This window comes from Monodelphis domestica, chromosome 6, assembly GCF_027887165.1.
Source record: "Monodelphis domestica isolate mMonDom1 chromosome 6, mMonDom1.pri, whole genome shotgun sequence".
NCBI classification, from domain to species: domain Eukaryota; kingdom Metazoa; phylum Chordata; class Mammalia; order Didelphimorphia; family Didelphidae; genus Monodelphis; species Monodelphis domestica.
The window spans coordinates 24592749-24617558 of NC_077232.1; the positions used below are offsets into that span (position 1 = coordinate 24592749).

Below are 24810 nucleotides of genomic sequence, written 5' to 3' on the forward strand. Positions count from 1 at the left end.
TGAATACAGTCTTTGTTCATTTTAGAAAAATATTTTCAGCTACAGAAGAAGCCATTATCACTGTGTGGTTGTTGTTTTTATCAATAGTGGCGGTGATGATGAAGTTGAAGATGATGACATTAATTTAATGAGAAATCATTTTAAGTTCATTAACTTCTTAATTTTTTCCTTAACATCACTGTTCCTTGCACTATATATTAGGGGGTTCAGCATGGGAATGATTACTGTATAGAATACAGAACCTAATTTGACTGTAACCGATGATTTTTTATTATTGGGTATACAGTAGAGGAAAAGGACAGCTCCATAAAAGATGCCAACAGCTGTCAGGTGAGAGGCACAAGTGGAAAAAGCCTTCTGCCTCCCCCTGGCTGACTTCATCTTCATAACAGTTACAAAAATAAAAATATAAGAAGTGAATATGATTATTAGAGTGCTCAACATACTAACATTACTAACTATAAAAAGCATCACCTCACTAAAGTGCCTATCAGAACATGACACAGAGATTATGACAGAATATTCACACAGAAAATTATTGATGATGTTAGTCCCACAAAAAGATAAAACAAGAAGAGAGTAGGTGAAGAGTAAAGAGAAAAATATGCCCCAGGAGTATGCTGCAGCCATCAGCAAGGAACCACGTTTCTGTGACATGATCGTCATATATAAAAGAGGATTACAAATGGCTACGAAGCGGTCATATGCCATTACTGCCAAAATAAATGTGTCAGTCAATGCACAGTTAGCAGTAAAGAAAAATTGTGTCATGCAAGCAGTGATAGATATTGTCCTATCTTCAGCAAATAAGTTTTCTAACAGCTTTGGTGTAACTGAAGTGGAGTAGCAGAAATCCACAAAGGACAAGTGTTTAAGGAAAAAATACATCGGTGTATGTAATTTGGGGTTCATAATAATGATTATAAGCATTCCAAGATTACCCATAACAGTGATCACATAGATGGCCAGGAAAACCAGAAAGAAAAAGATCTTAAATTCTGGGTAGTCAGAAAATCCCCAAAGAACAAATATGACTAGAGAACTCTGATTTCTATCAGGAGTCACCATAGCAACAGGTGAAGGCAATTCAAAAATAAGCCCTGAAAAACAGAATAGGATAATGAAAGAGACATAAGTAATAGGAAAAAGGTGGGTTTGAATAAATGATAATTAAAGTAAATTTTTATCAATTAAATATTTCCTCTATAAAAAGCAATGTTTCACAGTGGGGAAAAATGTAAAATTGGAGCCAGGAAGCCATGGATTCTTGTCCTATCTGTGACACAAACTCACTTGTGACCCTGGATTGGATTCATCACTTAATTTCTCAATGGCTCAAAGGACTCAGTAATGCTTCAAATTACAAGCAAATGTCAATTTACTTTAAAATAGTTGATTTTACAAAGAAAGCTATTCATACCGATGAAGTTAGAGGCCTAGTCATTTACTGATGATAATTTACATATAAATGTAGTTTGTGTCAAAAAATTCAGTATAGGGTTGGTAAGAAATTCATCAAGGATAGATGAAGAAAGGTGAAATGAAGATGGATTCATGAATTAGATGGCATTATGAAAGGGGAGAAGGGAAGGGAAGGAAAGGGTAGGGAAGGGAAGGGAAGGGAAGGGAAGGGAAGGGAAGGGAAGGGAAGGGAAGGGAAGGGAAGGGAAGGGAAGGAAAGGAAGGGAAGGGAAGGGAAGGGAAGGGAAGGGAAGGGAAAGGAAGGGAAGGGAAGGGAAGGAAAGGAAGGGAAGGGAAGGGAAGGGAAGGGAAGGGAAGGGAAGGGAAGGGAAGGGAAGGGAAGGGAAGAAGGGAAGGGAAGGGAAGGGAAGGGAAGGGAAGGGAAGGGAAGAAAAAATGATGTTAAAGTGGGGTATTGAGTAGGTAGTAAAATTATGGATGAATGATAGGATTAATCAGGGTGCTGACTATGCTAGTCATACCAAAATAAGATAGGAAATGAGATTCCAAACAAATATTGGAGGCAAATGGGGTTACTGTCTAAATGTTGAAAATCCTGAGTGGAGGAAATCTAAGTATTTATTGTATATTTGGATTTTCTTTTTCTCTGTGTCCCTCTGTCTCTCTAGCACACACTCTCTCTGTGTATATATACATGTATGCATACATGTATCCCTAGCATCTGTTTTCAGACAGTAATAAAACAAAATAATCTTACCATTTAATCTTTATTACTTTTCAGTTTTTCCCTACCCAAATTCTAGATATTCAATACTCAGTCTTCTACTTGTATATCTCTAATAATTTAACCTGGTTTCCAAAATCATCCCACATGTTAGTATTTATAGTTTTTATTTCTCTTCCTCCTACAAATTTTAAATATATATATATAGTTGTTGTTTTGTTTTTCTTCTTGGTGAACTGTTAGGTGATTTCTGAACACAGGACAGGGCCCAAGTGAAACTCTTCATATACACTTCAGAATTTGTGTTCCTGATTTTCATAAGTTTTTTTTTTCTATATTTTTCTATATTTCTATATCTTCATCATTTTCTATATTGTCCTAAACTATAGATGAAGAAATAAAAAAGCTTCCTTTGACCAGTTTTTTTTTAATTTGTCAGTTCTGAATTCATTCCTCAAAGACATATGAATCTGAAAACTCACTATCTACTGTTTAAAGACATGGTGGAGGAAGATTTTTTTTAAATTAGTCAATCACACTCCAAAAATAAAATCAATTATGCTCCACTGTGATCTTCTCTTTTAATCCTTCCCAACTCTTAGTCTATTTTTCATCATTCTAAAAAATTAACAAACATCCAAAATTCTTCCTCTTTCTATGGTGCCGGACAACAACAATGTCCAGGAGATAAAAATAACAGTCACTTCTCAGAAGAAGCCTATTGTCTACTTGTTTTGTTTTTAATTTTCTTTTTTGACATATGCAGGAATAGATATAATCCAAATTAGAGAGTGCTAGGAATAAATAAAAAACCTAGGTCTTTCCCCGCCTCTCACCTGACTCTTTCACAAATTTTCCGTCAGTAGCTATCCTTAATGACTGTACTTTCTCTTAAAATCAACTATGTAATTATTTATAAGAATTAATGTGCATTTATCATATGATCTCTGACATTTGCATTTGTATTTTTGTTGATCTGTTCTCTCTTCCTATGTGGACGCTGAAATCCTTAATCTAGATACTGATGATTCATAGTGTTCCTGGGGATTAGCACAGTGTTCTCAAAATAATAAATGTTTAGTAAATGTGCAATGACGATAGAAAAAAATATAATGAGTTGAGAGGAACACTTACCTTTTTGGGCTGGCAGATCCCTTTAGATCAGAAATTTGCATAAATTTTCTGGCACCAATTCTTGTTTCTGGAAAGGAAATAGAAGGGATTTTTCTAGGCACATCTATTCATCAACAGAATATGGCAATCTTAGATGATTGCTCGCATGGTCTATGAAGCAATGAATATAGGACTTGGATATGATAGCAAACAATGTCAATTAGTAGAAGACCTACCATCTACCAAATTTAATTAGACTCAGAATTAAAACAACACTGGGAATATATAATCAACTAAAATAGAATTATAAAACACACTTTTTTTTTCGTAATGATTGAAGCAAAACACTAAATGTCATTCTATTTCACAACAAAACTCAGGGAGAGAGACACATCTTCCTACTATACCAGTAACCTGAGTGGGGATGGATGCTGTCAGTTTTACTTCTATGTCCACATCTAATGTGAAAGAGGTACCAGAGACAAATGCCCAAGCCCTGAGTAAGTAATCATAGGAAATTCTGCCTTTAGGGAATCATATTTCTTTGAAATCACATGGGGATAGCTACTGTAAAAAGTTTATTTTCCATTCATTTATTTGATACTAACTAAAATCCCTTTCACCATTATTAATGAAATATCCCAAGATGAAACAATATTACACAGTTCCAATTAAAGGCATTATAATCACCTAACTCAATAATTGACTCACAATGGTAGTAGAGGGTGACTGTCTAGCATAAGAATACTTTACACAGCAATGCCTAAAAAGGGTCACAGACCAAGTTTAAAATATAGAATTAATGCTGGAGGGGATGTGGCAAAATTGGGACACTAATGCATTGCTGGTAGAGTTGGGAATTGATCCAACCATTCTAGAAGGCAATTTGGAATTATGCCCAAAGGGCTTTAAATGACTATCTGCCCTTTTATCCAGTCATAGAACTGCTGGATTTGTCCCCCAAAGAGATAATAAGGAAAAATACATGTACAAGAATATTCATAACAGTGCTCTTTGTGGTGGCAAAAAAAAATTGGAAAATGAGGGGATGCCCTCCAAATGGGGAATGGCTGAACAAATGGTGGTATATGTTGGTGATGGAATATTATTGTGCTCAAAGGAATAATAAAGTGGAAGAATTCCATGTGAACTGGAAAGACCTCTAGGAAGTGATGCAGAGTGTAAGGAGTAGAACCAGAAGAACATTGTACACAGAGACAGATACTCTGTGATAAAATCAAATGTAATGAATTTCTCTACTAACAGCAATGCAATGATCCAGGACAATTCTGAGGGACTTATGAAAAAGAACACCATCCACATCCAGAGAAAGAACTGTGGGAGCGGAAACACAGAAGAAATACATATGATCACATGATTAGATGGGGATATGATTGGGGATGTTGTCATTAAATGATCACTCTATTACAAATAGTAATAATATGTTAATAGGTTTTGAACAATGATACATGTACAACCTAGTGGAATTGTTTGTTGCCTCCAGGAGTGGGAGGGAGGAGGAGAAGAGAAAGAACATGAATCATGTTACCATGGAAAAAGCTTTAAAAATAATTAATTAAATAAATAAATTTTGAAAAGAAATATTCACATAATAAAATAAAATATGGAATTACTTCTTCCTTTATTTTGACATTGATTCCCTGGTTTATTTCAAGTCCCAAGTAAAATCCTATTTTCCATAAAAGCTTCACCTAAGTCCCCCTTAATGTTAGTCCTATTTTTTAATTATCTTCAACTTGCAATATCTGTATCTATATGAAGAAAAAATATACATATATGCAAATGCATATATACATGTGCTTGCATTTATTGTTATTCAGTTATTTTTAAGTAATATCTGACTCTGTGACACGATTTGGGGTTTTCTTGGCAAAGATGCTGGTATGGTTTGCCATTTCCTTCTCTAGTCTATTTTACATAGGAGAAACTGACGTTAACATATTTAAGAAACTTGCCCAGGGTCACACAGCTAGAAAGTATCCCAGGCTATATTTGAACTCAGGTTTTCCTGACTCCAGATCCAGGGCTCTATCCACTATAGCATCTGTCTGTACTATAAGTATAAGTATATACTGTATATACAGTGTGTGTCTTTCTCTGAGGGCACATGTTCACCTTTTAACTCCTTTGGTATTTTTAGTACTGTACTACATTGACCAGAATTCCTTTCGACTCTCCACCACATGACCTGCTCACATTTTGTATATAGTTAGATATTATATCTGCCCTCTCTCTCTTTTTCCCTTGAGGGCTACTGTGTTAATTCCCTCTTTGCTCTAGCTTTTATTTCCCTTTACTTCAAGGTATTATTATTAACAAATCTTATTATAATAATACATGGGGTATTTGGATATTCTATTGTAACTTCCATATTTGGCAGACCACTTCAGGGTATGGATTCTCAAAGTTTCTGTTACTCAACCCCTCAGGAAAGTTTACTGAGCTTTCTCAGTTACTCAGAGGGATGGTTCTTCTTCTTGAGCAGCCATGGCCACCCTGGCTCCTGCTACCCCCTCTGCCTCAAGCCACTGCTAGCATATGCAGGCTGCCCCTCCCTGCATAGCCTTGGCTGCAGTTGCTGCAGCCCTAAGCCATTGCTTATGGTAAAGCCTGCCCACCCCCACAGGGCTTCTGCTGCAGCTGCAGCTTCTGCTATTGCCTCTTCTGCCAATCCTGCAGATCCTGCTCCAGCCTCAGTGCCTGCTGATAAGTTTTAAACTCCCTCCCTAGTCCACACCCAGCACAGGGGAAGAGAGGTATGAAGGGGACCTGCCAACCTCCACTGTTTTGGCAGAGGGGATTCTGGTTCTCCCCCCACTACACCCTACCTCTTCTGTTTTGGTCTTATCTACCTTGCTCCTGACACTCCTCTGGAGCAAATTTGCTTTAGGGACAAAAGCAAACCCAAAACCCACCTTATTTTTGCACCGAAATCCTCCATTTTGGTTTCTGGCACTCTAACCACACCCTAACCCATACCCAAACCAGACCCCTTAACCCTCTTTGTTGTAGTGCTGACTCCTGGCCACTAGCAGCCAGTATTGAGCACTCATTTTTATTCTGCTCAGTTGCAATGACAGGAGTTCAACAAAAATACAGAAAAATAACGTTTTGTTTTATTTTTTGTAAATAAAATCCAATAAAATCATATAACATGAAATAAAATGAGATAAAATAATGCTACTTCTAACCCTACCCCCACCCCTAATAATAAAAAAATATAAATATAAAAATACATTTAAAATTATTTTCTCATCCCTTTTCCTTTAATCTAACCTACTTACAAACCAGAATAGCACGAATGCTACTCTGCAAGAAATCCTTCTGGATTTCGCCCAACAGGCAACCTTTAAAGTTTCAAATTACCTTTTTCTCGTCATATTGCTAGGAATTTTTTTCCCTGATTCTAAATGTTAAGACAAAAAAAGCTACCATATGGAAAAATTAAAGGTGAAATGCAAGACGATATGCAAATTCAATTGAACAGATTCAAGCACTCCTTCCATGATCCAATGGCAAAGGAGGAATCAATCCAAAAAAATACAATGTGCTGGAGGCCATCATAACCCCACTGGTTGACAAGGTCACATTTTAGGAGATGGGAATGGCAAGGCAGCCCCCAGAAAATGAGGCCCCCACTGATCCCCCTCTGTTACTTCTCTCTGTTTAACTTCCCTTAATAATGGATGACTATTGTTCTCTCTCCAATATAAAAAAAGGATATAAGAACAAAGATGTATAGAATAAATATATATCCCACCTTAATCCCCCTAAATTATTACCCTAAAAGATTACATTCACAGAATTAAAACCTAAGGATCACTACCCATTAGCCCCCTCCTTTCCCTCTCCACAAAGTTATATTCACTCTCATTACAAGACAGACAAGCCAAGAACATCGAATTAGCCAAACAAGCCAAGAAAATCAATCACCTTCAAGCCCAGGTCAAAGGGAGACACTTCATTGGTTGGTTATGTTAAAATATCCAGAGCAATATCTCCAAATGCCTAAGTGAAACACAAGAAAAATGTGACCTGGAAATTGAGGAAAACCCCAAATCAGGTCTCATTAAATTGCCCTCTAAACTTGTACCTAGCTCCTCCATGTTTTGTTACCCATCTTCTAAGTAATTGTGATTGAGTGTGAAAGCTGATCAAAAGTAAGAATGATTCTCCTAGTTCAGGGAGAACTAACCTCTTGATCACCCTGTTTATGTCATTCATCTATAGCAATGATATTTCACTGACTCTCTTCTTAGGCTACACTTATGTTGTTAAGTACTATGGAAACACATATGTAGAAAATTGATTGTGTGCCTAAGAAGGATGTAATCACAAACCTATATAAAAAAAAACAAACAAACAAATAAGAAACCTCTGTGCTATGGCAGAACACTGTGTGACTCCTAGGCATGTGGGCCTGAGCACACAGTGTCTCTCATCTCCATTATTCAACTGGATCATCGCATCTAGATGGACCAAGCCTGGACCTTTAGAAAGAATGCTTGATGGCTCTCAGTGTTCCGGAGAATCTTTATACAATAGTACATCTTTAGTGTCTGTTGCTGATAAACTCATAATGATTTTCTAGACATCCCTTTAGATAATTCAGATTTAATATTATTTACAGATGGTTCTTTGTTTAGGAGGGATGGCATGAGTTATACAGGAGATGTGATAGTTACCGAATTTAATACTCTTTTATAAGTTTCTTTACCCTCAAATGTAAGTAGAACAGGTGTAGAACTCACAGCTTTGAAATATATTTTATTATTGCAAAGGATGAAGGCCATGATTTACCCAGACTCCCATTATGCATTCAGAATATGTCACACCATTGGCATGATATGGCTTTAGAAGGGATTCTCAACATCAGTTAGAAAATGTATTGCCAACTCATACTTTATTACTAAACTTCTTTCTGCCCTCCAGCTCCCCAAAGCCATAACTATTGTTCACTGTTTTGCATTGTAAAGATTAAAATTTAGGGGAGATGGGGAGACTGAGGCAGGTATACACACTTCCCACTAAACTTATCTCTATGGGAAATGACCAATCAGATACTGCTTCAAAGCTAGTGGCCATAGAAAAGTCTGAATTAATTTTAAAATTAACAAGCAATGATGACTAAAATGTATCAATTTCCCATAATGAAAAGGAAGTGGAAAAATGGAAGGAAAAATGTAAAGCAAAATAGATTAATGGAGTATTGGTATCATGAGACAGCAAACCCCTGATCGCTAGAGCTTTCTATAATCAAATTTGTCACTCTACCCATAAACATGTTCATGTTCGCCCTCAGGATATTGTAGACTCTGTTAATAGAGTATGGCTAGCACCTGGAATAACTACAATTGCCTCCAAAGTATGTACTCCTTGTCCTACCTGCCAGGCCTTTAATCAACATGCTTTTATGGAAAAGCCTTTGGTAGATGTACTCTCACTTACACACCATTGGAGCATTTACAAATTGATTTTATCTCCATGCCAAAAGCTAGACTGTATAAATTTTGTCTCATCATAGTTGATAAGATGGCCAGGTGGCCTGAAGAATTTCCTATTGTATAGGCCATATTGGCTTTTGTTACCAAAATCCTTTTGAAAGAAATTATTCCTCATTTTGGGCTGTGAGCAAGTATTGATTTGGATAGAGGAATTCATTTTACTGATTCATTCTCATCACAAATTTATTCATGAATGGAGATAAAGCGTAAATTTCATACACCATATCATGCCCAGAGCTCTGACCAAGCTGAAAAAATGAATAAAGAACTTAAAACTATGATTGGTAAACTGTACATGGAGACTTATTTAAAATTGCCCGAAATTCTACCTCTGGCCCTATTTTATCTCAGAAGCAGACCAAGAGGTGATTTACACATCTCACCATTTGAGATACTATTTGAACATCAATCTATTCAGGCACAACCATTTACTCCTGCCTATACATCATTGTTAGGAGAGGATACAAACATTTCCACAAATATAAGACAACTACAAATGAAACTGCAAGAACTCCATTATCCTGGATTTCAGGCAGACCCTATAGCTTTCTCATTTAATGATTTTAAAACCAGGTGATACAGTGTACATGAAAACTTTCAAATATACTGGGTGAACTGACCCTGCTTATGATGGAACATTCCAGATTCTACTGACTACACCCACAGCCATTAAAATTGGGCAGAGAGACTCATGGATTCATTGGAGCCATATAAAACAGGTACCTTCTGTTGATAATGAATAATTGCCTATGCTGATATTATTTGACTATTGATTTTGATAAGACTTCCCTACTGCTGGATCTGTACTATTTTGTTGTACTTTATTTGGTTGATCCTTGTATTTGAACAAATTGCCCTTGTAGAAGAACAATACACTACCTCAAAGAAGAAAACCTTTATTAGTGAACTATATTGACTTGATGTGCCTTTTGTAACATTTTGTGACTTTTGTATTTTTTTTTGTATTTTCTTGAATGTATTATTGCTTTTATACCTCCATTTCTTTATCGACCTCATTTGCACTCACACTGCAGATCATGGCAAGTTAAAGAGGAAATGAATCTTATTTTTTGGAAATTAATCTCTATACTTACCTCTGTGATTATGAAATATACATATTTTAATATATTTGTTTTTCTTCCTACTTGTGCAATATAGTATTTGATTTTTTTCCTCTCAATTTTTGAATTTGAAGCACGTCACCAGAATTTAGATTTTTTTAACTATTTGTTTTTTGCAATACAATAAGTGAATATATCCATTTCTCCAGCATATAAATTTGTACCCAAAAAGCTTTGGACTATGGCAACCAGCCACTAGTTATTTAAATAGTATGTGAAGATTGGATTTATCTCTCCTTTGATTGTAACAATGAAGGTACTTAGCTCTTCCTTGATTGTGATGATTAAATTGTAATCCCCTGTCTATTTTTTGATTTACCCAAAATGTAAACACAGTACTTAATCATGAAGTGGGAGATCTGTAACCCATGTGTGTGATAGTTGTAACAAGTTAGAATTGACTAACTATCTTCTGGGTAGTCCAAAAGCACTGCGTCAGCTGTGATTAGTAGACATGGAATTAGGGAAAGTGATACAAGAAAAAAAGTTCTTTAAAAGAAAGAGACAAGGGCCTGAAGGAGGTTGGTTATTGTTGTGGTTGATTTTCTGGGAGTTGTTGTTGGTTGGGTCCTCTGGGAGTTCGAAAGAGACACACTTGGAGTGAAACTTGCTAGAGTTGAAGCTGATAAAGAATATGCTGATTGAACTGGCATGTGGTGAGTTTAAAGGCTGACTTCCTTTCCTTGGCCTCCAGAAAAGGCCCATAGTATTGAGACTCCTTTCCCTGACTAATTCCTACCTGGGTCAGAGGAAGCTGGAGATCTCTCTCTCTCTCTCTCTCTCTCACTTTATTCCCAAATTCCATTTAGGTTGTCTTATTTACTAAATCTTAATTGATACTGGCATGGGTTTGAATGAAATTAAAACAGTAGATTTTAGAGACAGCAAAAGACAAACCAAATAATAACACATAATAATAATTGTAATGATTGATTTCATTTCTATAGAAATTTAAAATTTGAACAATAGTTCCCTAGTAAAAATCTTTGAAGGAGTAGGATTAACCCCAAATCATCCAGAGATGTGAGAAAGTAAGTCTTCTACTCTCCTTCATTGCTACATGATGAGCAAGTGCATGTTGACAACCAAGACTAAGTTTAATTCAATTATAAAAAATAATTACTTCTTAAGCACACATTTGTTAAGCAATTTGTGTTTAAGAAGTAAAATGATTGTTTACTTAACTGAGCATTGAGAGAAATTCCAAGTTTAGAAAAGATTTTGGTTCTTTTCTACAAGAAGCACACTATCTGTAAGAGACATGATTAGAAGACAAGTTATCTTTGCTTTGGTGTTTTAAGTTTTATAATCAATTTTAGTCAAAAGAATACTGCAAGAAATCCCCAGGATTCCATATGGAGAAATTGGAGGTTCTAGAAAGATAATAATTCACCTATAGATACAGAACTATTAAATGAGCTCCTACCGTCAAAGGCAGGATTATTTTTCACTCAAGCCCTCCTCCTCCTCTTCCAGATTAAGAAACAGAGACATAAAATGGATAATCTTCAGGGCTTTATCATGGTCCATATTCTTGAATGGATGTGCAGAATTCTGTCACTTTTAACACAACCCTTGATTCATCTTGTCCTTTGATATTTATTTAACAGCTTTCTTTTCCAGAAATATTCTGGACCATATCAGCTTTGGCAAAGCTTTAATAAGGACAAGTGCCCAGAGGGAAAAGTTCAAGCTGACTGTGAGCCCCCAATTACCTGAGAGAGCTGAGGGAGAAAGCACTTGATTTGGGCAGACAAAGGGTGGGGCTTGCAAAAAATGACCTCAGGCACTGGGAAGAGGGGAAACTGAGCAGTTCCCCAAGTAACAGATCGGCACTCGTGCCACATCTTTGCCAAAGCTAATAAAGACAAATGCCTTTCAGACACTGAAATTCATGCTGTTTCTAAAAATCTGAAATATGTAATTCTCTACATAATATTTTCATAAAAGGTCAAGAATACAACATCCCATTATTTTTAAGTAACTCAGATGGTTTAGGGGAAAAGTAAGTAGTCTTACAAATTTAAATGGAAAATATTGTCAGTGAAATAGTTTGAGTTGAAAAAAGTGTATAAAATATGATATTTATTCAGTTTCTATCCAATTATTCAGTTTCTATCAGTCCAGAGGTATTTATTAAGCTCTTATTATGTGCCAAGTTTGATACAAATAGAGGCAAAAATATGGTCACTATGCTCAAGGAGCTCATATTTATCAGGGAGAAATGTAAATGTGTATGTATGTTAAATGTATACCTGTGTATATACACATATTTGTATATGTACACATATACATGTATGTATATATTCACACGTGTGTGTTTTATTTATATAGGTTGTTGTGTAGTCATTTCAGTCGGATCTGACTACTTGTGACCCCTTTTGGGTTTTATTGGCAGAGATGCTGAAAGGATTTGCTGTTTCCTCCATGGGATCACTTTATAGATAGATAAGTAAGATAGATAAGCAATAACTAAGCATAAGTAACTTGTCCAGTGTCACACAGATAAGTGTTTGAGGTGAGATCGAAACTCAGGATGATGAGTCTTCCTCACTCCAAGCCTTTTCTGTACACACACACACACACACACACACACACACACACACATCCAGAGAGAGGAGAGAGAGAGAAAATCTCAAAGAGATTGTGCTACTAGTAGAGGAGCATAAAATAATTTTGTTAAATATAGATGGAGAGAAAGATAAAGAGAGTGTGTCCTGTTGCTCTCTGTATCTCTTTGTGTGTATCTCAATGACAGAGTCTATCTATCTCTCTACCTCTTTCTATCCCTGTCTCTCTTTGTGAGATCTAGAATTTCATATGTCTGTAGAGTTCCCCTAGTAAATAAACTCCTTCCATTTCAAAATAGTCACTCGTCTACGTTTTAGAGGTTTTCAAACTTTTTCTAGTGATCCAGAAATTAATCTCAGAATCATGAAGATACCAAATAATTTTAGGAAGAGAATATTTTGCTGTCCATAATTTTCCTGACAGCTTCTTTCACGTCATTATTCCTCAGACTGTATATTAGAGGATTCAGCATGGGAATGACCACTGTATAAAAAACAGAAGTCACTTTGATTATGAGCCATGAACTTTTAGAATTGGGGACACAATAAAGAAAGAGAAGGGTCCCATAGAAGATGGAGATAGCAGTCAGATGGGAGGCACAAGTTGAGAAAGCCTTATACCTTCCACTAGCTGAATGCATCTTTATGATGGTGACAAAAATCAATATATATGACGTAAGAATGGTTAAGAGGGTGCTCAAGACATTAAAATTAGCAAGGATGAAAAGTATCATTTCACTAATGTGTCTATCTGAACAGGAGGCAGAAAGGATGACAGAATACTCACAGAGAAAATTATTAATTATGTTGGTTCCACAAAAAGACAGTATAATGAGTGAGTAGGTAAATATGAGGGAAGAAGCAATTCCCCATGTATATGCGCCAGTCACCAGAAGTGTACATCGTTTCTGGGACATGTTAACCATGTATAAAAGAGGATTACAAATTGCCATAAAACGGTCATAGGCCATTACTGCCAACAAGAAAGCTTCTGTCAACACACTGGTAGCAGTAAAAAAGTACTGTGTGATGCAGTTTCCAAAAGAAATCTTTCTGTCTTCCACCACTAGGTTTTCTAAAAGCTTGGGTGTAACTCCAGTGGAGTAGCAGAAATCCACAAAAAACAAGTGACTGAGGAAAAAGTACATAGGGGTATGGAGTTTCGGGTTGATCCTGATGATCACAATCATACCCAAATTTCCCAAAACTGTGACTACGTAGATCATCAGAAACAGAAGAAAGAGAGGGACTTTGAGATCTGGGTAATCAGAGAATCCTAAGAGGATGAATATGACTGCACCACTTTGGTTCCTGTCTGGACTCACCATGGTTCCTGTTAAAGAAAATTACAGCATTTCAGAGTTGGATTATCTCCATGGCTATCTACAATCTTAACCTAAAAATATATATTTCTCTATCAGAAAACAAACAATTTATTTCCTAGCCTTTTGGTTGAAGACCTTCAATGAGGACAAAACCAATAAATGCATTTAACTTGGATAGCTCCAATTAACTTATAAGTTGACTTTCAAATATAAATCAATTCTAAGTTTTCCTACTTGTACTTTTGCCCATTTCTTTTTGCCTTCCATTCTGGAACTAATCACACTTCACTAGCTGCCAGAGGATTTGCCTCAAACACAATCTTACTTACCATGCTACATCCTACTCAATAACACAAGTGCTTCTCTTTTTTCTCTGGGATCAAAAAGAAACACTTCTATTTGAAAATGAAATACTTGTAGATTCCAACTTGAACCTACTTCCTAGATTTACTATATACTATATCCCTCCATGAACATTATGTCCAAGACAAATTGGCCTTAATGCCATCACTTACACTTAAAATCTCATTGTCCATCATAGAACCTTCATGTAGCATGTCCCTCACTGATGTAATGCATTCACTTTTGAAGTTCATGTCTTAAGAACTCTTCTTTCCTTTAAAGGTCTCTGCAAATGACACCTTCTCTCCAAAAACTTTTCTTGCATAAATCTAGTATTTAAATTGCATATGCTTAAATGTCTAAATGATATCTTTTAAGAGAGAACGTAAGTCTGGAAGATATGAATTATTGGATTTTTAAAGAATTTTTCTAAACCCAATACTGAACTAAGAGCCAGCTACCTAGTAGATAAATACTAATTGCTTGTTGATTGTTTGATTGATTAACTTGGTAACCTTTTATATATAATAAGGCAGTTATCAATGACCTTAAGTCTTTTCTCTAGCATGGATGGACCCAAATCTTTTATCAATCGTCTTTTGACATGATTTAGAGATTTTTCTTCATGTAGATCATCCTGTTCTTCACTTTCTCCAACTCATTCCCTTTATTTATGTCCTCATAAGTATGTACTAAAAATGAAGATTATACTCTCTCTCCATCTCTCTCTCTCTCTCTCTCTCTCTCTCTCTCTCTCTCTCTCTCTCTCTCTCTCTCTCTCTCTCTCTCTCTCTCTCCAGATATATGACCAGAGAAGAAAGAAGGGCTCTCACATTCAATAAGAGGGATGCTACTCCTCTTTTAAACTATCTCAATGTCACCAAATTCTTTTGATTTCCAAATTAAGCTTTGGTTCAATAAAAGATACATATTATATTTAAAAACAAACTTGTAGATACCTATCTATGTGCTCCTTTATGAAACTAATGGGCAAGAAATTATTGTCCTTCTCTAGTTCCATCCTCCAAATATTGAGCCTGTGTTCTACTTGGTCAAGAGATTTATTTTTACCTTTATTCAATCATCCAGATATCTCTCACTCTGAAAATTATGCCATCTGAAAGTTTAACATTATTTTCTTCATCCATAGGCCCAAAATTATATACCTGGGGTCCTTCACTATACTTCCTTTTCAGATGAAACAAAACCATTAATGCATTTTCAGAGTTTTATATTAAAACAAATTTGAATATATCAAATCTTGCTATTGTCTTACATTTTCCATCATTCCTACATAAAACAAACAAATTAATAGAATCATCTTTATTAATTTTGTTGTACAAATTTTTTTGCCTTTTTTTGAAACCAGTGATTTCATCTTTATGAAGAACTGGGAATCCTGAGCAAGGAAATTTCACTCATCAATTCATATCTGTCTTCTAATATATAAATGAAAATTTGGGGTTGTTTGAGACAATATGAAATTAATGACTTGTTTATAGTCATAAAGTTTATCAGTTTCACAGACTAAACTTCAAACTAGTCTTTTAACCACTATAAAAGCCTGTGTCATCAACTTAGGAATTATGTCTAAAAAGAAAAAAAGGGCTTATAATTTAGTCTATTGTGAATATTTTCCCCTATATAACATATTTGCATCTTTTTAATTATTTTTTCTCTTCAAGATGCAAATTAATACTTCTAAAATTTTATGTATTTGTGTATATTCTAAGTTTTTTTACTTGTAATTTTGCCCATTTCTTTTTGCCTTCCATTCTGGAACTAATCACACTTCACTAGCTACAAGAGGATTTGTGAATGTGTGAAAACATAGGTTTGATCATGTAATCTTTCTGCTAATTCTTTACCAGTGTCTCCCTTTTTCCTCTCAAATCAAATAAAAACTGTCCTGTTTCCCTCTTTTCTCTCCTTTTTCCTTTTGCTCCTTTTTTTTAAGTGAAAAAAGGAAACTTTATCATTTATGGCAAATGACAAGATCTTCAAAGTTGTAGTTTTACAAAATAAAGATGGTTAAAATATTGTGAGATCAACATTTATTTGGGGTTCCTGGATGGGGAGATCATGGAAGATTTGGGTCACTGCTATCCTTTACTGAGGAGCCAAACAGTTTTTTCCAGGGTTTGGAAGAAGGGGGTTTGGGAGTTATGAGTGTTCCCATGGTAATGGTCTGGCACAACTTCATAATATCTCTGCATCTTCACCATTAGAGGGTTCACCAAAATGGCCATATTTAGTGGTTTACATTGGAATTCCAGTTCCTTGGTGATCCAGGAAATTATTCTAATTGACAAATTAGAATGGAGAAAGACTAATGGACTATTGGAGAAAGATGGCTCAGTCATGGTGGGTAGAGACCAGAGGAATAATTCCCCAAATGCCATGTCTATTCTTCTGTGAGAGAGCAGAGCCCAAGAGCTTTAAAGGTTGGAGCAAAGGATCAATAATGCCCAAGGAAAGTTGAATTTCTCGAAAATCTTCTCTTCAACCTTGATAATTTTGAGGTTATAATTCTCACACTATTTAAACACAGCTCTGGAAAGAAATCCTCTCATTAAGCTTGGTAACTAATTATTTCAGTTGCCTCCCCAACTCTATCCCAACCAATTTAACTGATTCTTCCTTACTTACCCTTCTCCTTCTGTTGGGTATAGGAAACACTGAAGATGGAAAATGTTTATGCCTAACCTAGTTTGAATTCAAAAGAGATTAGGAGAATGAAGAGAATGCTACTATACTGAATGAAATACTTCCACTGTGGCCAGAAAGACAAATGACAGGAAATAATATGACATCAAAAGACACAAATTTCTGTGTAATGGGGCAGTTTTTAGGAAAATTGTGAAATTTCACACATTTTTATTGTAACACAAAAAAATTTGTCTTTGTTACAAATAAATTTGGGACTCAGAATTAATTCAATAGTCAACTACAAATCTTTTTAATTCCATGTACTGCCTCCTTTTCTCTCTCTGATGACCATCAAAGTGGAACACAACTGCAATTGTATTGATAAATGAAATGTTATAAATGCATTTATAGAAAGACATTACCAGGAAAAAAGAATCCAAAGGAATTAATTTTTAATGGTTAAATTTCAGTAATGTGTCATGATTTGTAGGAGATCATTTTAGAGATTAAAAATCCATTTTTAAAATGCATTTGGAATTTGACAACTCAAGATTAGTTCTTGATTCATCAGGTTACTTTGTGGTTAAACTTAGCCAATTTGTTTGACATTATTTTAAAGCATACATTGTTATTCAACTTTGATTTTCAATTCAACTTTTATTAAGTAATCGAAATATGTTTTCTAGTCACTCTAAAAGAGACTGAAGGGGGGCAGCTGGGTAGCTCAGTGGATTGAGAGTAAGGCCTAGAGATGGGAGGTCCTGTGTTCAAATCTAGCCTCAGATATTTCCCAGCTGTGTGACCCTGGGCAAGTCACTTGACCCCCATTTTCTAGCCCTTACCACTCTTCTGCCTTGGAGCCAAATGAGAGTATTGACTCTAAGATGGAAGGTAAGGTTTTAAAAAACTAAAAAAAGAGAGACTAAAGGAGAAATAGGGGAGTGAGGAGAAGGGGAGAGAAGGGGAGAACACAGGAAAAGAGAGGAGAGGAATATTTTCATTTGATTCTAAAGACACGGAATGATAGCAGATTATGGTATAATCAAGCCTAAACTTTACATTCAAAATTATAAAGTATGTTACTGTGTGACATCCTGAGGTCAAAGTTCTCAAAATTAAAATTTCACTTTCTAATGGACCTTTTTTTGCTGTTCTATTGTCAAAACCTGCTTAATACACTGATGGTCTGTGCTCTATTTTGTTAGACCCCTTAATTCAATATGGTGTATGATGTCATGCAATGCTTTTTGTGAGTGGAAGGGGTGAAGACACAACACTTAAAGGCACTTTAGACAAATCTAATAAACTTTATTGTCTCTGGTTTTAGCAGAAGGGAGAAAAAAAATCAAAACCTATATTCCAAAAACTTAAAGGCAGATGTGAATCTATTAGAGAGATTCAAATATAACCTTATTTGTTCGTCATTCTGCTGTCATGGGGTATTCTCCTTCCTTACCTATACTTCTTTTGCTTACTCGCTGGCAACCTTTGTTCATAAACCTTTCATCCCAGCGATAAGGCAATTTACTAAGTTTCTATACAACTGCTTACAATTATATTGTACTCACTGGACCCTTAGTTGATACTTGCTGATATATCGTTTTATAATTGTATTACATATATTTATATTCATTTTATAATTATTATGATTAATATAATGCTCCATTTCCCCAAATGAAATCTGTCATGAGGGTTTTAGTGCTTCTTTGTGTTGTTTTTATAGCTATTTATACTTAATAGAAATGTCATAAATTTTCACTGATCATGATACTGACATAGGAGGTATGATCCATTTCAGACTCCACTCACCCTCTTTGCCTCGATGTTCTTTCTTGATTGATCTGTAGAATCTTTACAGATAATAATTGCTAAATAGACATGAGTTTCAGAGGGAATTTTATTCTGTCTGTGGCACCATTGAGAAAAACATAAAAGTAAATCTACTTACCAGGAGGTGAATATTTCAGAATTTTTTCTTAGTTATGAGTTGTTATAAGCCATAAACCGAGTGGGAGGGAAAAATGTTTCTATGATCATATAATACTCAAGAAAAGAGTATAACCATAGCTTTAGGCTTGGAGTGGACATAACCATAGTCTGATGATATCAAACAAGAGAAATGTTCATAAACAAAGTTGAGAACATAATGTTTTCTCCATTTCATACTATTGTTCTGTGTAGTCCAAAAAGGGAAGAAATAAGACAATATACAGTTTCTGGTAATTCAGTCTGTGAACAATGCTGGGAAACTTATGTATGTATCTAGGACTCTTGAGAATCAGACCCCAGAGAATGACTTCTGAGCTTTTCTCTATGGGCAACAAAATAACACATTAAGGAGAAGCTGATGTCTCCTGCTTAAATTTGTTAAAATGGGATGTCTCTGAAGAAATATTAGAAATCACATTTAGATGTTTATTTTCATTTCTTCTATGCAGTTGTCTAAAAATCTAGTTTTTCTAATACCAAAGTGAATAGTTGCCAGGAAGATGAAACAAAGAGTTATTATAATTAAAATCATCATTCAAGTCAATATTGGTCCCTAAAAGAACAATATAAGTGAGAATAAATGAAAATGAAACCCAAAACGATATCTTATCAATATGCTACACTGACCGAAAAGGTGCAATAGTAGTAGCTCAGCTATAGTAAATGTGGAAAGTGGAAGATTATAAATTATCACAAAGTAGTCAAAAGCCATCACCCTAATATGACAGTAATAGACACCAAAGAAATGGCAGCCTATGAAAGAGATAGTTCTGTATTGTAAAATTAAATTTCTAACATTCTTTGGAGAAAAATTCCAGTTGACAATTCCTGAAAAAAAATTCTCATTGGAAAATTGGAAAAAGTAAATAGTACATGGAAGTTTAAAGTTTGAGGCTGAAAATAGTGAACATAATAATCTCCAGATTTTTCATGTCACTAATCACATATATGTCCAGTAACATCCAGGAGAAGGGAATTTGGACTCCACATAGTTAGATGATTTTACATGGCTGAATGTTAGTGATCAGTAAGTGAAAAGAAATACTTCTCTTTAATAATTCTTATGTGATAGTCATTTTTTTCCAGTTGTATATATAAAGAAAGACCCTAAGGGTCTTTTATTTTACTTTTAAATTTGTTATTAGAGGGAACTATATGACAGAGTGGTCAGAGCCCTAGACCTGGAGCCAGGAAGAAATGAGTTCTCCTCTAGTCTGTGTGAATTAAGAATCTAGGACACCATCAGATCCCAGAAGTCTGAAGGCACAAGAGTCACAGACTCATGTGTCTTAATTTCCCACCATGGCAGATGAGATTCCTGAACAGCAGAAGTCAGGGGATGTGACATATAAGGACTTAGGTGAAACCTTAGGCCAAATGAAAGATCCCAGGCTTGGGGTGTTTAGACTGAACTTGAAAAGCCAGCTCATGAAATCCTCTCTCTCTGACATTCTTTTGTGCTTCTGAAAGGAGCCCTCTGAGCCATCCCAACTTATCTATATGACATCTCTGGCAAGTGGGACCACAAGGGTTGGGAATCTAGGAACTTGGTCTTTGGTGCTCCTGACCCTTTCTGAACTCTAGCCACAATTTGACTGGTCATAATTTGTCTGGCCCAACCATGTGGTTAGCTTGGCTTCCTGGCCTCCACTTATGAAATGGACCAGGGCCCTTGGAGAATCTAGGAACTGATGGAGATGAAGTAACTCTGCTAGGGATTTACTTTAAGTTAGAAAGGCTGGAAAACATATTTCTAGCTTCTTTTCTCTTTACTAATAAATACTTATAAATTTAGTAAGAGACCTCCAAGATTAATTTTTATTCATAGCAAGTCTTACTTGTGAGTTCCTGTGTGTCACTTAGCCTTTATCTACTTCAATTTCTTCATCTATAAAATAGAGTTGATAATATAACCTATCTCCCAGGATTATTGTGAGATCAAAATGAAATAATATTTTTAAAACTCTTTGGAGAGCTTAAGGTGCTATATTAATGCTAGCTGTAGTTATGAGGGAAATCTTCCTAATGATGAATATCATGTATAAGAAATTAGGTAAATATAAATTATACATGTAGTAGATGAAAGATAATTTGAGAAAAATCATAAACAGCTGGAAGGCTGGGAAAGGGCTCCTATAGAAGGTAAGATTTGAGTTTAGTATTGAGAGAGAGATTACAAACAAAAATGAGGAGGCAATGAATCCTATAAGAGGATGGGGGCAACTTGTATAAAAACCACAGATAGAGTATAGTGTTCAAGTACCAATAAAAGACCAGTATAGCTGGATCCTAGAGTGTATATGTTTAAGGGAATTAAAGGATAAAAATAATGAAAAAATAGAAAAAAGATAGATTATAAAGAGCTTTAATTGCCAAGCAGGTGATTCTAACAATAATAGAGAACCACTATAGCTCACTGTTCCTGAAAGATGGGGAGGCAGGGGCGGATGTGACATGGTCATAGCTACATTTCAGGAAAATAAACAAACAAACAAAACCAGGCAGATATATCTAGCCAGCTAGAGTAAGAAGTCCAGACAAGAGGTGATGAGGATGATAACTATGTGAGTGGAGAGAATGTTATAAAGGTAGATGAAAATGAAATACTGATGATATCACTTATTTTTGAAGATTAGTTCCCCAGGAGAATGGTGGAGACCTTGACAATTAAAAGGAATTCAGAAGTGGAGAGGCAGGACTTTGAAGAAAAGGTAATGAATTCTATTTTGGCTACATTGACTTTAAGCATCAACAGCACATCTAGTTTTAGATGCTTAATAGTAGGGATGAATGATGGTAACTCAGCAGAGTTGTATAGATATGGAAATCATCTGCATAGAGATGCTGATTATATTGATGAAACCTGATGAGATCACAGAACCATGATTCTGCCGGAAGTCCCCATTGCTCCTGTTAGATAGAATAAGAAAAGTGATCTTGAGAAAGAGTTCATTAAAGAATATGAATGACATGTAGAAGGAAATTAAATGTAATGTGCCTGAGTTGTTTTAAAACTGAAAACAGAAATGGTAGAAGCAGGTAGACCTCAGAAAAAGCAAGGAAAAGATGACCCTTGCCCCATGTTTGTGGATATATTGAAGAACTTGAAGAATGACTTTATGACGTGTTCATTCTTTGGTGGTGGGATACTACTTGGACAGATGTAGATATAGTTGTTGGAAAATGAGTCAATTCGATAAACAGACATACGTTAGTGATTGCAGAGTGTTCTTCATTGTGCTTAAAGCTGGGAAGACAAAAAAAATAAAATGAATATCTCTTGCTTCAAAAATCTGGCAATTAGAATAAATGACTGAAACAACATATTGAACCTTTTTTTTTCAAACATGTACTAAGTGGGAGAGATACAAATGCAAAAAATGGAGTCAGTCCCTACTCTCAAAAACATCATATTAACAAAGAAGAAGACAATAACAATTGTGGAGTAAGTAGCTAAGAAGGAGAGTTTAGATCAGCAAAAGGAAAAGGAGTGGTGATTTTTAGGTTCCTATGCCTTCTCAACAAGGGATAGGTTAAATTTTTATTGTATGTATTTTGTTTTTGTTTTCACAAAAGGCATCAAAATAGAATGATATTATTCTAGACAGGGGAAAGATTCACAGCCTCTACTTTCTTGGATTTAAATAGTATTTGTTTTCATCTGTCCATATAGACCTTGTTTTCTATTTAGCTAAGGCCATAAAAGGCCCATTCTTGTATCTTTTTAGATATGATGGATATTCCAATATCCACTGAGTCAACAGAACATACTTTGATGCATATCCTCATTGCCATCAAGAGAAAAGGAGGTTCATGTCCAAAGCACCAAAGTACTATCATATCATTTTTGAGTATCATTTCTGTATGGGTGCTAAGTAAAACTTACTTTTAACTTTTCATGACCTATGGCTTTCTCATTCATGTAGCATCAGACCCAAAATAAAATGGTAGCAGCCTACCAGAGTCCTCTCTAAAAATATCATGTATCATAGAATAAATTATTGACATGTTCTTCAAGGGAATAATAGTACTGAATTGCCATTCTTAGAGATACATTCATAAATGTGGGAGTAGGATAGCAGTTTCCAAGCATTGGCATGGCATGGAGATAGAGATGAATTACAAATGATATGATAATATAAAACAAAGTATAGTTAAGTACAGTATTACTAGGAAGTAATATTATATTGATAAGGAAATATATCACTATGGATATGTCAAAGATTGTGCTCTGACTAATCATCTGGGTGGCGAAATAGGTGGATTAAATAAGGGTTCCAAACTATAAATATATAACAAAATAACAGGTTTATTAAACTAAAGGGAGAAGGGAAAGGGAATCAGGAAATAACTAACTTTTACCACCAAACAGAGATTTAAACCCTTATAACTTCCTATAACTATTCTAAACTAACTTCTTAAATTATTAATTAAGATTAGGGAGAGTGTGATAGGAGCAAGAACAAGGCCAAAGTAGATTTCACACAACTGGAGTCCTTCTTTGAGTCATGGAACAGTCTCAGTAGGAAGTCACCAGAAGCTCTGTTGAACATCCACTCCTCAGCTGCAGCCACAGAGATAGGTAGAATCTCAAAAAAGGCCCACAGAATAGGGAATCAAGCAACAGTCTCTCTTCCCCAAAGTTCTATAATCCCTCTTGCTCTCTAGGACTTCCTGGTTTGCCTTGTATGACTTCCAGGTTTGCAGGATTTCCTGTTCCTAGTAAAATTCCTTACAACAGTGGAAGGAGAAAAAGTTTTGAGATATAAATGTGAACCTTGAAACCAAAAGAAAAAAAAAGAGTCCATGGGGTCTTCTGGAAATCACCAAGAAGAGACTTTGATATACCTTTGTCTCTGTGATAGTACTATAAAATTTCTCTTTTTCCATCAATACCAAAAGACATCTTTCAGAAAAATATATAAAATAGTAAATTCTCAATTCAAACTCAAAATTCTTAAGTTGATGAATTTCACAAATTCTCTGTATTTTAGTTCTGGCCAGTAAACAGTTGATAGTAATTTTTTTCCTGAAATATTTTCAGTGATGGATGGTGAGTTGTACATATTGACATGCAAGGACAATCAATCATTTCATCAACCAACAATTATTTATTGAAAATCTACTATAGAATAGTACTGTGATAGGAACTGGAAATACAAAGACAAACATGACAATTCTTGGGGAAACCTATTTGATCAAGATGGCCAGTGCAAAGATATGAAATTAGAAGATTGGATATTCAATTTGAGAAACAATAAGAAGGCCAATTTGACCAAATGGAGTTGTAAAGAATAACAATGCATACTAAGAGTGGAGATGTAGTTTGGCATCAGTTTATCAGGAGATTTTTTTTAAATATAGAAGTTCATGTTTGATACCAGAAAAAATAGGGAACCACAAAAATTTAATGATTAAAGGATTAACATGATTATATGTGCTTCTTAGGAAAAACAATGTTATATGTTTGGATAATATTGTGGAGAAAGAAACTCTCCATTCCCAAATTCAAATGCAAATTCTATATATTTCTAATTTTATCCATATTCTCTCTCTACAAGGTCAACTTAAAATCAACTCTTGCCCCTCACATACATTAGCACATTTCAATAATTCCTTTTTCTTTTCTATTTCATTTAGATGCTTTTCCTTAATATAAACATTGTTACTTTCAAGATAATTAACAACACAAATAGAAATAATTTTTAAAGTTTATATATTTATAAGCTTTTACTATTTGCATTTTAATTTTTAGAAATTTTATTAATTTAAAGATAAATAAATACTTTATTCATTTAAAAGTGATTGATCTTTTTTCCTTATTCATTAATTTTTGGTACTAGTTGTAGAAACAAGGTATCTTTAAATACTATTATTGAAATTACATATTACCATCATGGTTATGACAGAACTCAAGCAACAATATAGGTCTATGTAAAATATTCAGTTTTTTCAGCTATTAATTTGTTCTTTTTAATTATCTTTATGTGATGTGGCATCTCAAAATTTTTTGGAGTTGAATTTGTAATT

At 35.0% G+C, this 24810-nt stretch overlaps 2 protein-coding genes across 2 annotated transcripts; both read right to left on the minus strand.

Annotated features, from left to right (window-relative positions):
- Window positions 1–135: 135 nt before the first annotated feature.
- LOC100618897 (olfactory receptor 5D13-like) lies at window positions 136–1068 on the minus strand. Its single transcript, XM_016423630.2, has one exon. It carries the CDS (start codon window positions 1066–1068, stop codon window positions 136–138), a length of 933 nt encoding a protein of 310 aa, XP_016279116.2.
- Window positions 1069–12858: 11790 nt separating this feature from the next.
- Window positions 12859–13803, minus strand: LOC100020852 (olfactory receptor 5D18). Its single transcript, XM_001373161.3, has one exon. The coding sequence runs from the start codon at window positions 13801–13803 to the stop codon at window positions 12859–12861; it is 945 nt and encodes a 314-aa protein (XP_001373198.3).
- Window positions 13804–24810: the final 11007 nt, after the last annotated feature.